This window comes from Ammospiza caudacuta, chromosome 5, assembly GCF_027887145.1.
Source record: "Ammospiza caudacuta isolate bAmmCau1 chromosome 5, bAmmCau1.pri, whole genome shotgun sequence".
Taxonomy (NCBI): Eukaryota; Metazoa; Chordata; class Aves; order Passeriformes; family Passerellidae; genus Ammospiza; species Ammospiza caudacuta.
Window position 1 is genome coordinate 75,853,202 of NC_080597.1, and position 13,080 is coordinate 75,866,281.

Below are 13,080 nucleotides of genomic sequence, written 5' to 3' on the forward strand. Positions count from 1 at the left end.
ATAGGTACTGGAAAATTATGGTAAGTAAAGTACAGGTAGTTCTTAGGATAAAAAGCCAACACCACCCCAAGGGCAGGGATCGTGCCACAACCCGACCTGCTGGACAAATCTCAGCAGGTCAGAGAAAAAAAATGTTATCTATAAGAGAAAATAAACAACCTTGAAAAGCAGAACCAACTAATCTTGACTTCTTCTTTGGTCTCGGGGCAAGGAAAAAGAGGCTTTCCAACATCTGGGGGTCATCTCAACACCAGAGACCTCGTCATCCAACCTGGTCTTGAACACTTCCAGTCACAGCTGAGCACTTCCCCAGCACCACAGTGAGGGGCCAAAATGAGAACTGCAAATCCCAGCTCCCAGATTTAAAATTCTCCCTTGTCACAGACATCTTTTATGAAAAATCCTTTCCTTAGGATTTTTCCTCCTGAGAAGCTGAGAAGCCTCAGGAACAAAATGCAAACAATGGTTATCTGCTGCTGTGGAATGCAACAGGTGTATCTGGGATTGGTCTCATGTGGTTGCTTCTAATTAATGGCCAATCACAGTCTGGCTGTATCAGACTCTCTGTCCAAGCCACAAGCCTTTGTTATCATTCTTTCTTTTTCTATTCTTAGCCAGCCTTCTGATGAAATCCTTTCATCTATTCTTTTAGTATAGTTTTAATGTAATGTATATCATAAAAAAATAAATCAGCCTTCTGAAACATGGAGTGAGATCCTCATCTCTTCCCTCATCCTGGGACCCCTGTGAACACGGTCACACTCCTTGTGGTGCTTTGTCTCTGGATCCAGGGAAAGCAGGGTCCCAAGGGCTCAGGGTTATCCAGAGGATGGATAAACCATGGAACTGAGGATGTTCTCCTAAACAGAGTTGATACCTGGTGGGAAGTGCTGGCCAGATTTCAGAGCTGTTGGATCCAAAAGAAAACCTTCACCCCACACAACATTCCACATCTAAAAACCCTTCAAAGACCACAAACTGATTGGATCTGATGAAAAATTAAATACAGCCCACAGAATGAAAGTGTTGGTTTTTAAGTTAAAGTTCCCTCTCCGCAAGGAATTCAGCATAGAAAAGGCTTTGAGTGAAATATTTGGATGGAATAAAAAAAAACCAAACAATTTCTTACAAGTTTCAAATAAATGAAAATTTCTACTACTCCATTATCAAATAAACATTTCAAAACAGACCAGATTTTTTTTTTTTTTTTTTTGTGAGATATACAATTCCTGGGGCTGCTCCCAGGCTGACATTTTTGTAAGCTCAACTCTCCCTTTACACCTGCACCTCCACACAGAATTATTGCAGGTAAGTTGTATTTCTTTGACTGGAAATGATCTGTACAGAAGCAGTGACCCATAAATTAAATGCCTGGGGAGGGAATACAAGGAATATGGAATATTGCTATGCTCTTTTAGTGATGCCAGGTATTAGTGGCACCAGGAAAGAAATCCAAATCAATCCCATGGGTACATCCCTGCTTTTCTCCTGCACTGAAGAGCTGAGTGTGAATGAGAGAGTGAGCAAAGGAAAAAATAAAAAGCCAGGGAATTTTGGCACCTGGTTGTTTCACAGCAGAGTGGTTTGTAGGGAGAACAATCCCAGGAATAGCTCCTGTGCTGTTTGCAGGGAGACAAACCAGACATTTGCTAAACTCGAGTTTCTTTTCGCATCTCCTGGAAGAAATCACTAAAAACTCCCAGGGTTGCCAACTGCATTTCAGCCACGGGTTTTGCCTGAAGCATTCCCCAGGGTGCAGAGGGGTTGGCAGCCAAGGAAGCCCATCAGGATCCATGGATTGCACCAAACTGTGGGAACACTCACCACCAAAGTGGCACAGACACGTGGGACAGCCAGCACAGGGGGAAATCAGACACTGGGTTCTAACCAAAGCACAGCAAGATTAAATATTTCTCATTAAAAATGAAACGAGTGGCCAAGAGTGGTTTTCCATCCCACCTGATCTGTTGAATTAAGCTGTTTGAGGTGATCACACACCTCACAGCACTTAACACGCTCATTTTCTGTCACTCTGTTTTTTTAACATTTTCTAGGCCTTCTGATGTTGACATTTTTGTACTGAACTTTCTCACACACTTTCTGTAAATAACTCAATGTTTTGCATTCCTTTATGGAGGAGGAGAAAGTTGATGGACTGTTGGTTTGTCCAGTGTCATTGGAGAGGTGGCACTGTCACCCTCCACTCTGCTGTCACTCTTGGAAAACTATAAATGTTTAAGTCAGAAAATAAACTTCCCTTTTTCTTCACCTTGAGAGCAGCAGTGTGCGCTGGTGTTCTTTTGTGTCCTATAGTACAACTTTCTCCAGCACTCTTTGAGCAAGGAAAACATTCCCTGCCATTTGCAGGAGAGGAAACGAGACATGGAGGCACACCAGAAGTTCCTGGCAGAGCAAAGGACTGAACTTCTCCTCCCTGGGCCACCCTTCTCCATCTTCAAGAACCCACAAATCCCCATGAAACCTTTAATGTAAGGACAGTAGTTCTTATATGGACAAGGAGAATTTTTCCTTTTCCACAGCTCTTCATTTTTATCCTATTTATTTTTTCATTCTGCAGGGCTGGGCTGTGTGGCATTCACATTCTCTGGAAAAATCCCTTCACCCAGTATTTTTCTCCTGAGAAGCCTCAGAAAAAAAGGGAACAATTCTTATCTCATTTGCTTCTCCTGTGTTGTGCTCATGTGGAATGTGTTTGGAGATTGTTTCATTGGATTCTGGTGTGAGTTGTTTTCACTCTTTAGCCAAGTGGGGCCAAACTGTGTTGAGACTCTGGAGAGAGTCAAAAGTTTCCATTATTATCTTTTTAACTTTATACCTTAAGTATCCTTTCTGTATTCTTTAGTATAGTTTATGTAGTATTCTTTAATATAATATAGTATCATAAAATAATAAATTAGCCTTCTGAGAACATAGAGTCAGATTCATCATTCCCTCTTTCATCTGGGAACCCCACAAATACAATAGGGCTGTGCCATGGACAAGGCAGCAGAATTGGAGGGAATATTTCTCCAGCACATTATTCTTTGCCTTCCTGATGGACTGCACAGGGAGCTTTGTGAATGAGCAGGGGTTGAAAAATGTATTTTGCCTGGGGCAGTGAAATAGCTGGGGCCAAGCGTGTCATTTGGTTTCACTCACACTTTCCCTACCCTATCTCTATCTTGGTTTTTCCTTTTCTTTCCCTCTTTGTTGTCTTGGTTACATGGGCAGACTCCTGATACTCTGCTAGTATTCATTTTAATGATATGTTCCCGTAAAGCACAATATTTTCCTTCAGTTGTGTGTGCCACTGGATAAATTCCTTTGACACATGTGACATTTGTATATCAACTAACAGATATTGCTTTATGACTGTGGGTATTTTGCAGAGCATTCATGGATCACATAAATCAAAATCTGATACACAGTCTGCCACTTTCATACACAAAAATGAAAAAAAAAAAAAACACATAGGAAAATACTGAAACTGCAGGGGAAAAAAAGCAGCAAAGTTTCTCCAAAACCATCTTGTAATGACTTTCAGCAAGTCTTCCAAGCACAGAATAAATCCTGCTATCTTGGGGATAATCTAAGAACTCCTTTTTCATGCCATCCCAAATATTCCACTGCAGCTTGACCGAGGAGCTGCAGTGCACCAGGAGAAGCAGCAGAGTGTGACACGCCTGGTAGGACCCAACAGCACAAAAAATATAAAAAAGAAATCCCAGCTCCTAGGTTTTATCCAGGAGTTACATCTAATCCTACAAGGCTTACTCCAATTTACCAGTGTTTTTGAACAGAAAACAAACTTTGTGCTGAAATAATGGCTTATGCTGGAGCTGCAATCCCAATGCAGCATTTTCCTGGCAGCACCTGATTGATGAGCCAAGGTGGAAAATAAAGCATCCAAAGGCCCATGGCAGGGGTCAAGGAGCATCAAGGCAAAGTCCTGAGTGCCAAACCACGCAGAGAAGGTGACAGGTTGCTGTCCCAGGGTCAGACACCCTCAGGAGCACTGGAGGGGGACAATGTGAGGAGGAAAGTCAGGGATTGCAGAAGACACAGCAAGGATTGGGGTGGACCTAAAGGTTTCCAGGAGTCTGGATCAAGTGGTCCAAAACAATCACACATGGTTAGGGGAGCCTCATTTTGCTTTGTGTTCTGCCCCTTTGGGGGAAATTCATTCACCTGAGCAAATCTCAGCCCAAGGCTCCAGCCCCACTCCAACTCACCCAAAGTTAGAACTACCACAAGTGGAATATTCAGCATGTTAGGAAAAAGCTTCATTTTATTCCCTTTCTCAAGTTACACCAGCCACTTCTGCTCTCCTCTGCTCATTCTTTACCCTATAAGGCTGTCCCTGCTCCCTACCACACTTCATAAAGCACAGAAAGATTTCTCTCCTATTTTCCCCTATTAAAGAGGAATCAGATCTTGGACTCTGCAGTGCAACCTGCAAAGGCAAAGACAGAGCCATGGCTGAGTTTTTCTTCTCCTGAAGCCAAAAAAAAACCCAACCAAAAGCTTGTGAGTGCAGGGAGAGCAGTCATTAAGTGTTTAGGTCTTTTTGATATTTACCATTCAGATCTCAGCTGCCCCATTCCCTCCCTCCAAGAGACTGACTGGAGAACTGAACAGTTTATTATGATATCACACATGACATGGAAGCAAAAGCTAATTAGCCAGGGGAGGAGATTATTTTTATTATGACCATTTTTTAAAACCATTTGGCTCCTTTTTCACATGCCTGAATAATAATAAAAAAACCCTACCATATTTTCTTTTCAAAAGCACGAGCAGCCTTTCCTCTGCTTTGAGCAAAGCCAGAGACATTTGCCAGTGGGCAGGATCCCATTCCTCCCTCAGCATGGGGGAAATGCCATCTGAATTTACAGCCCAGATTTGCTTTTCAAGTGAAGAAACAGGTAGAGAATAAAACCAGAGATTCCAGACTATCCCTAAGCATCCATGAACAAACAACTCCCTTCACTCCCCACAAGCCACAGTGGGTCACCTTTTCACATCACCTTACTTGCCCCAACTTGGAAGTCTTCACTCACAAAAGGGATTTAAACAGGAAACAGCATCCTAAAACATCTCCAGGCTCTGCCCAACCTCCCTTCCCAGCTTCTCCCCCATCTCCATGACCATGGCCAAGCCACCATCTCCTTGCACAGGCAATGGCTTACAACACCCCTGGGCTGAACATTCAGACCAACATTGCCAGACTGGCACAGAGGGGCTGAAATGGAGCCAGTGCCCATCATTAGCCCAACATTCCAACAACTCATCTTACCCTGGGAAAGCCACAGGTACCTCCCCAGTCTCTCTGGGGGCTTCACAAGGCAAACCCCAGCCATGCAATGGCCACATTTCAGTGAGAATGCCCAGAGAGGAACCCAGACACGCTCTTGATTCTGTTTGTGAGGCACTAGCCATAAACACAAAGCTCATTATGGCTCAGGACACAGCTTTCCTTTGATGCAAACCCTCTTCCTTCAGCACAAACCCCAGGCTGACATCAGCAGGGCAGCCCCCGATCCCGTGCTGGGCTCGTGGTGAGATCACAACCTAGTCACACTGCCCTGAAGAAAGATCTCCAGAGCATGGATCCTGTTTCCCAAACTTCAGCCCCAGTCTGATTTTCTCCAAGCATGCACAGACACCCTGTGATCAATGACTCAATTAGAGATGGTCTGAACACCAAAAAATTCTGTTGGATGCAAATCACATCACGTCCATCTGCGACTGTGGTTTGACTTCTGAAGCATTAATTTCCTGATGAATAACCACTTGGAAGGAGGATTTTATCCTTTCTCAGATCATCTTTATCCCTTGAGGGTGAAATGCAGTTTCTTTGCCAACCAAACCATTTTTCATCCTCAAAATAGGAGCACCTTAGGACAAGGACCGCGCTCATGCTCGACGCAACACTTAAATCACCATAAAAACATGAAAATCTGAGTTAGAGGACCACGTAGGTCTTACCTTCTTGAGCTTCCCACTCTTGGTGCCCACAAAAGCCAGGGAGTGGTTCTTGTAGACGTAGGCAATCACCGAGGTCATCCTGTCCCCATCCTCAGTGAAAATGGGGAGCCCTCGCACCATGGATGATACTCCCAAGGGGGCATTCATATCCAGGCCACAGAAATTGTCATCAATTGTTAACAGCTGCAAAGGAAGAAAGAAAAAAGTGGGTAAACAGCTGAAGTCACCAATTTTTCAGCCATTTGAAAAGTATCCATCCGTTGCGTAACGTGCCTGTAACTTATGCAGGCTGACAAAAATCAAGGAGGACTGGAGAAAGAGGTGGAAAAAAGAAAAAAAAAACCTCTCTGAAGTTACACAATGAGTTACAGCCAGAAGGAGAACTGGAAAGTTGGTTCTGTTGAATGACAGCCCAGCAGGATACATTACATTAAGCCTTTTTCCTACTGCTGTACCAGTCAGTTTTACCAGTCAAGACTCACCAATCAAGTGCAAGTCTGCTGAAAATGTCTTAAACATACCTAAGTTCTGTCAAAAAAAAAAAAAAAAAGTACACTATTCCTGTAGATCCAGAGTAAGAACTACTGAGCTAAATCTGCACTGGCAAATAAAATTATAAAATAGACCCTGACCTGTCCTCTGGACCCAACACTAAAGATCACATCTACCAAGCCTAAATAGCCACTCCTCTCCTAATTTTAAACTCAGTAAGGTTGCTTATGTTACATCTTTGGAAATTATCATCCCCCATGGAGTGCCCAGGCATTATCCGAGAGAGAGATGGTCAGTTGGTCAGCCCAGGCCGAATCTGCAGAAGGGACCATGGTAAGAATTAAATATCATGAACTTAAAGCCCTTTCCAGTGCCTCAGGGGGCTCCAAGAGAACTGGAGCAGAACCTGGGACAATGGATGGAGGGACAGGACAAGAGGAAATTGCTTCAAACTGCCAGAGAGCAGCATTACATGGGGAGAAATGTTTGGCTGTGAGGCTGGTGAGGTCCGGGCACACATGGTCCAGAGAAGCTGTGGCTGCCCCTGGAAGTGTCCAAGGCCAGGCTGGATGGGGCTTGGAGCAACCTGGGATAGCAGAAGGTGTCCCTGACCATGGCAGAGGGGCGAGACTGGATGGTGTGGGGAAAAAACACTCTGTGAAATGCCAGTGTCCATAAAAGACACAGAGGAGTTCTGCAATTTTATTTGAATAAATGGAGAGAGAGCTCACTGGGGCATACCCCCATGGGGTTTCACTCTCTAGGTTTCAGAGCACACAGCCTCCTTTTATTCTAAACTCACCCTCTTCCTTTCCCCATTACCAGGAAGGTGCAGCCTTCCCAATCCACCTCCCACATATCCCCTCTTGAACCTATAATTTCCCCCAAAACTCAGCAGTTTTGGCTGTCTACCTTCAGGGGATCCACCAGAAGTGCCTCAGATATTACCCAGACCCATTTGTCCAACCCTAAAGCTCAGGAGTTCAAACCATAGTTAAAATTCCCAAATTCCCATGTTTTGTGGTTGGTACAGACATTTAGGCCCATTTCAAAGACATTAACACCCATTCCTCCTAAAGACCCCTCACCCATCGAGTTGTATGTAAGGACATTAGCACCCATCTTTCCTTCCTTTAAGGTGCCTTCCAACCAAAACCATTCTGTGATTTAACTGGGATTCTGTAATTTCCTGTAGTTCTTTGGAGAGGAGGGAAGCTTCCACAGCTACCATGAGGAATTTCCAGCTTTTTTTTTTTTTTGGAGATACCCATGAACTCCCAACAACCAGAGAAAAATTCCTATCCATCAATACTGCTGCCTGAGCTCCAACACCCACTGCATTTGAACTCAGCAGCATTTTCAGCACATGATGTTCCACTGGGATCCCTTTCACTTAAATTAATGTCATGTCTATTTGTCCCTAAAGGTGTTTCCTTGGGCTTCAGGGAGTTCCAGGAATGTGGCACAGGCAGCTCTTCTACCTTCAGGCACCATCAAGGCAGGTGAAGTTAATACAGGTCACAGATCTCCACAGAATAAATCAAATAAAACTCCAAATACCCCAGCACATGAGCCAGAGTAGTTGGACTTTATTAACTTCGCTGGGGCCACTCACAGATTTCAACACTTAAAATGTTTAGCTAAGGCCTAGAGAAGCAATAATGAAGTGTACAGGAAGGTTGCCTAGTTTTGATATATCAGAACTAAAGGACCACGACAATTTTCTTTGAGCTCACATCTTCCTGGAAACACAGCTAAAAAAAGTGATGGTCCCTGCTTGAGTTCACCAGCAGTAAAAGCCTGATAGTTGATTCATTTTATCCTCACCCAGCAATTACGGGCAATAATTACAGATGGTTTTGCTGAATAGAAGAATAATGCGTCCTAAATGTGTTTATAAATACATAAAACCTAGGAGGAATTCAAAGGGCCATTAGGAGGGATCAGCTAGCCTGAGCTCTGGCCTGCAGGAGTCATTAGTGTTTGTGGACTGCCCTTTTTAGCAGAGCTAAAAGAGCAATTAGGGAGCAGATCAGCAGCAGGCAGGATGCTGCTAGTCCAAAATGACAGCAACAAGTCCAAGATAAATCTGCAACCCAGCTCTAGTACGTGGAAATCCATAATCAGCAGGGAAAGGAGGTGTGCCAGAGAAGGAACCACCCAACCAAAGGGGAAATGCACCGTCCAACACAGCTGGGTGGCCACAAAACTACTCCAGGTGATCCAATCGGCCCCCAATTCCAACCCATAATCGGCCCCCAATTCCAACCTGTAATCAGCCCTAAAATTTCATCCCATAATCGGGCCCAAGTTTCAAATCCCCTCAGCCCCAAATTTCAACCCATACTCGGCCCCAAAATTTCAATCCGTGATCGGCCCCAAATTCCAACCCACAATCGGCCCCAAAATTTCAAATCGCCAATCAGCCCAACTGTGTGGTCCCTGCTTGATGTCCCTCCAAGCTGAATTGTCCTGTGACAATTAGATTCTTGGATCTTGTAAGAGCCAAGCGTCCAGGTCTCCAAGTCAGCCCCAATTTGCCCAGAAACCATTAAGCTCAGAGATGAGCACAAATTGTATTTCAGGGGTATAACCAAACTGCCTAAGTGCTCACCCTGACAAGCTGGAAAGAGTCACGTCAGGCTGAAAGCAGGAAAATCCCAAACTGCAGAAAGAGGGCAAAGGGAGGAAAGTTTCCAAGGAAAACAGGACAGCTTTCTCCACTACCAAGATGATGAAAAGCTTGAAAGTGCCAGCAGACATCTTACCTAAGGTGCAGGGTGCAAAGCTCCATCCCAAACCAGAGAAAATTATTCTGACAAGCAGTGAAATGAGATGAATCCAGCAGAGCACAGGCAAAACCAACCACTCCAGCTGAAGCCATTGAGCCCAGAAAGGACCCACAGACTCCTCTGGCTGCTTTTCTACTCCATCCAGACCCTCCCAACCCCAGGGGCAGGAGCCTGGGAGGACACAGCCCCCAAAATCACAGCATTAAGCACAAACACCCGTGGCTGATTTGTCTCCAACCTGTTGAGGTTTCAATAATCTAATTGCCACTGGGTAGTTCCCCCTGCACCTGATTGGGCTCCAGCTGAACTCAGACCTACCCTTAATGGGGCTGATAATCCCACACAGACACAAAATTAAATTTAAACCTATTTATTTCAACTTTTTTCCCCCTGACATTATTTACAGAAGAACACATCCTTATTAGAGGGGCTTACACAGGAATAGGGGCTCCAACTGAGCTCAGACCTACCCTTAATGGGGCTGATAATCCCACATTGACACAAAATTAAACTTAAGCCAATTTATTTCATCTTTTTCCTCTGGCATTAGTTACAGGAGAACCCTTATAAGAAGGGCTTACACAGAAATAGGGGGGCAGATTTTTTTAAAGAAGGTAAAGTCACGCTAGGTTTAAATAAGAAATTGTTTATGATGAGGGTTGGGAACAGAGAAGTTGTGGCTGCCCCTGGATCCCTGGAAGTGCCCAAGGCCAGGATGGGATAAGAGAAGGTGTCTCTGCCCATGACAGGGGTGGAATTTGATGGTCTTTAGGTCACTTGCAACCCAAACCATTCTAGAACTCTGTGTGCTGCTGGTTGGGTGCCAGAGAAGCAATCACAGCATTGCTGGTTTGCCGTGTGGACAACCCTCCCCCAGAAACAAGGCCAGCAAGCCACACGAAAACTATTTTCTTTGAACATATTTGGGTTATTTCCTCTGGGGGATCATCTGCCAAAAAAATGCCAGCAAGCAAAACCCTCCAAATAAACAGCACCCAGCTCCTGCACAGCTGTGGCTCTCAGCTGCACACAGGCCTTTGTAGAGCCAGAAATACAGTCATCCTCTGCAGCAAAGACAGACACGTAAGGAAGTTTGGATTTATGATGAAAGGGTCAGGAGTTGCAAGCACAGGTTTATTTTCAATTCCAGACACTCCTAGCAGCAATATAAAGTAGCCACGTTAAACTCTCTGGAGCTTCTCTGCCTGGCAATTTCGTGTTAACGACTTTGCAGAATGAAGGGGGAGGTGAGGGCAGGAATTCACTTCTAGCGGTGGCTGGGATAGCAGGGAGAGGCAAAGGGAAGGTCTGAAGAGGTGGGGATGATATCAGCAATTCTCACATCCTGGGCAGTTAAAATCCAACCCAGAAAGTCACAGCCAGAGGTAACTTGGAAGGGAATGGGGCCCTGCAGTTGGATTGCTGGGCTAGGATCAACCACTTCATCATCCCACATCGAATTCCCACTTGCAAATAAGAGAAAATTTCTCACCACCACCCTGCCCCAGGGAAACTCAGAAGCACAGGTGGTCTGCATATCCAAAATGTCTGCATATCCAAAATATCTTCATCTGAGATGCACTGGCAGCTCCCAGGGTGTAGGGGGATACAGTATGGGTGAATGAAGGTGATATAGAATGTAATCTTATCCCCTAAAGAGTTACAGCTGAACCAATTACTAAAGATCAGGAGCAGGCCTGATGTTAACAGGCCACAGCTGTAGCCAATAAGTGTTATAAAAGAGTGGATTGGTGGGAACTGGAGTCAGTTGGCTGCTGTGAGGACAAGGAAGAGTCAGAGCTTAGAGGAGTTGCCTGTGAGAAACATTGAGGCGGTACGAGGCTCGGGTGATATGGAATCCTTGCACTATAATGGTAATAGAATTCTTGATATATATAAGACAACAATCAGGGTATAAATGCCCTCCCCAGTCCCACCAGCTGCCTCTCTACCTGGTTGTGTTCTGCTCCTGTCACCTCTGTCTGCGTCACCAACCATCTGCAGCCCTGACACCATGGCCAAGTGTCACAGCCACCACTGAAACAGGAAGGGTGTGCAAAAGAGTGGCCCTGATTTACAGGGTTCTGGCAAGAGTTTGCCTCCTCCAGGATTAAACCTATCAAATAAATAATTAACACATCCAAACCCTCCTGGAGAGGGTGGGTTTACAAGGCTGGTGCTGGCTCAGTCCTGGAGGGATTGGCTGAGCCCCCAAAACCCCAAATTCAGCAGAAGGGTTGGAGATTTGATTCCATCACCTCCTTGCCTGTCCTCCTCTCATTCTCAGCAGGAATGAGTGTGCTGGCACTGCAGGAGTGGCAGAAGCACCAAATATCAGGAGACAGGGACAAACAGTGCTCATAATACACCAATTGTCCCTTAAACATCTGCTTTCACTGTTTGCTCTGAAGCAGCCCCTGATAATCAAACACAGCCTAATCCACATTTGGGGAAGAGCCTCAATAAAGGATTAGCCGCCCCTCACTCCTCCTTGCTTTCACTCCAGCAGAATCTTCCTCCTCAATCAAAGCACTGGAAGCTTTTTTTTTATTCCCAGATATCTCAGCAGGCTCCAAAGCAATTCCACAGACTCACCAGGGATAAAGGCTGTCCCAGTGGCCAAGCCTTGCCTTTGATTTACAGCTAATACCTAACAGCCCTGCCTTCATCATGTGGTGGCAGGTACTTGGCTCCTCTCTCCTGTTATCTCAGGCTTGGCTGAGGCAGAGGATGGAGGGAACACACATTAATGGATGTCTGTGCTGCCAGCAGGGCCAGGCAGCCAGCAGCAGTAAGAAATCAACAGTTACAGGCATTTGAGTCTTTGCAAGGAGACATCCAAGGTCTTTTCCATCACCTGGCTGCAAGAGCTGAATGAGGGTGAAGGTGGGCACATGTCCACTCAATAGGATATTTAAATATCTAGAATTCCTGGAATTTGATGTCTGTCAGTGCCCTCCCCTCTTGGCTTCTCTGGGTCTGGATTGAAGGCACTTGAGATGGCAGTTCATGTTCAGACTCAGGTGTTTATTATTTCTTATCAGTGTTACAGCCTCACAACCATGAGTTCTGCACCCTTTCATTAGAAGGCACAAAATGGCCAACAATCTCTTGTTACAAGGTCTTTTAAGACTAAACTATCCAATTAAGAAAAGACACCTAGATTATTTCCCTTTTTACCCAATAACTGATCACTTGAAACCTGCAATGTGGGTTTTTCTGTCCAATTAAAAAATGCCACCCAAACTCATGGAGAAGAAGGAAGGAAAAGGTGAAGAAGGAAGAAGGTGAAGAAGAACAACCTGCCTCCACCCTAAAACCTCCATCTTGCTTCATATTTATTTCTATATTCTAAAACCCCAAACTCTAAGTTTTCCACCCTGTGATATTAAACGCTTCTAACCAACTCCACACCTATAATCCCAGTGCTATCAATCAACTTTGGAAGCCTTCTCCTCAGGTCAAATGCAGTGTTCTCTTGTGGGTCAGTGCCATTAAGCACAGAAAGTCTAAAATTCTCAGCATCCAGGATTCCAACACTCCCCATCCTGGGTCAGGAAAAGGCCAGGTTTGCCTGGTTGCAGATATTTGTCATCTGCAGCTCAAAATTTTGTGTTCAAAGACATGGGCAGTGACCAAAGATAGCACAGATCACCAACCCACCCCTCCTCAGTGATCAGTCTGGAGTTTGTGACATTCAAAAATACCCAGCCCTGTTTCCCCAGGGATAGAACAGTGATAGAACAGAAGCTGGATCAAGAGCCAGCATTTGGAAACACATTCTAATTGCACACTGCTTTTCACTTGT

The 13,080-nt window shown here is 44.9% G+C and overlaps 1 protein-coding gene across 1 annotated transcript in view; it reads right to left on the reverse strand.

Annotated features, from left to right (window-relative positions):
* The window catches only part of PLXNA4 (plexin A4), a 470,405-nt gene that overhangs the window by 442,441 nt on the left and 14,884 nt on the right, over positions 1-13,080 (reverse strand). Inside the window, exon 2 of the mRNA XM_058804666.1 lies at positions 5,989-6,171. Within this exon, the coding sequence (XP_058660649.1) occupies positions 5,989-6,171 (183 nt within the window). The remainder of the gene's footprint in view (positions 1-5,988; positions 6,172-13,080) is intronic.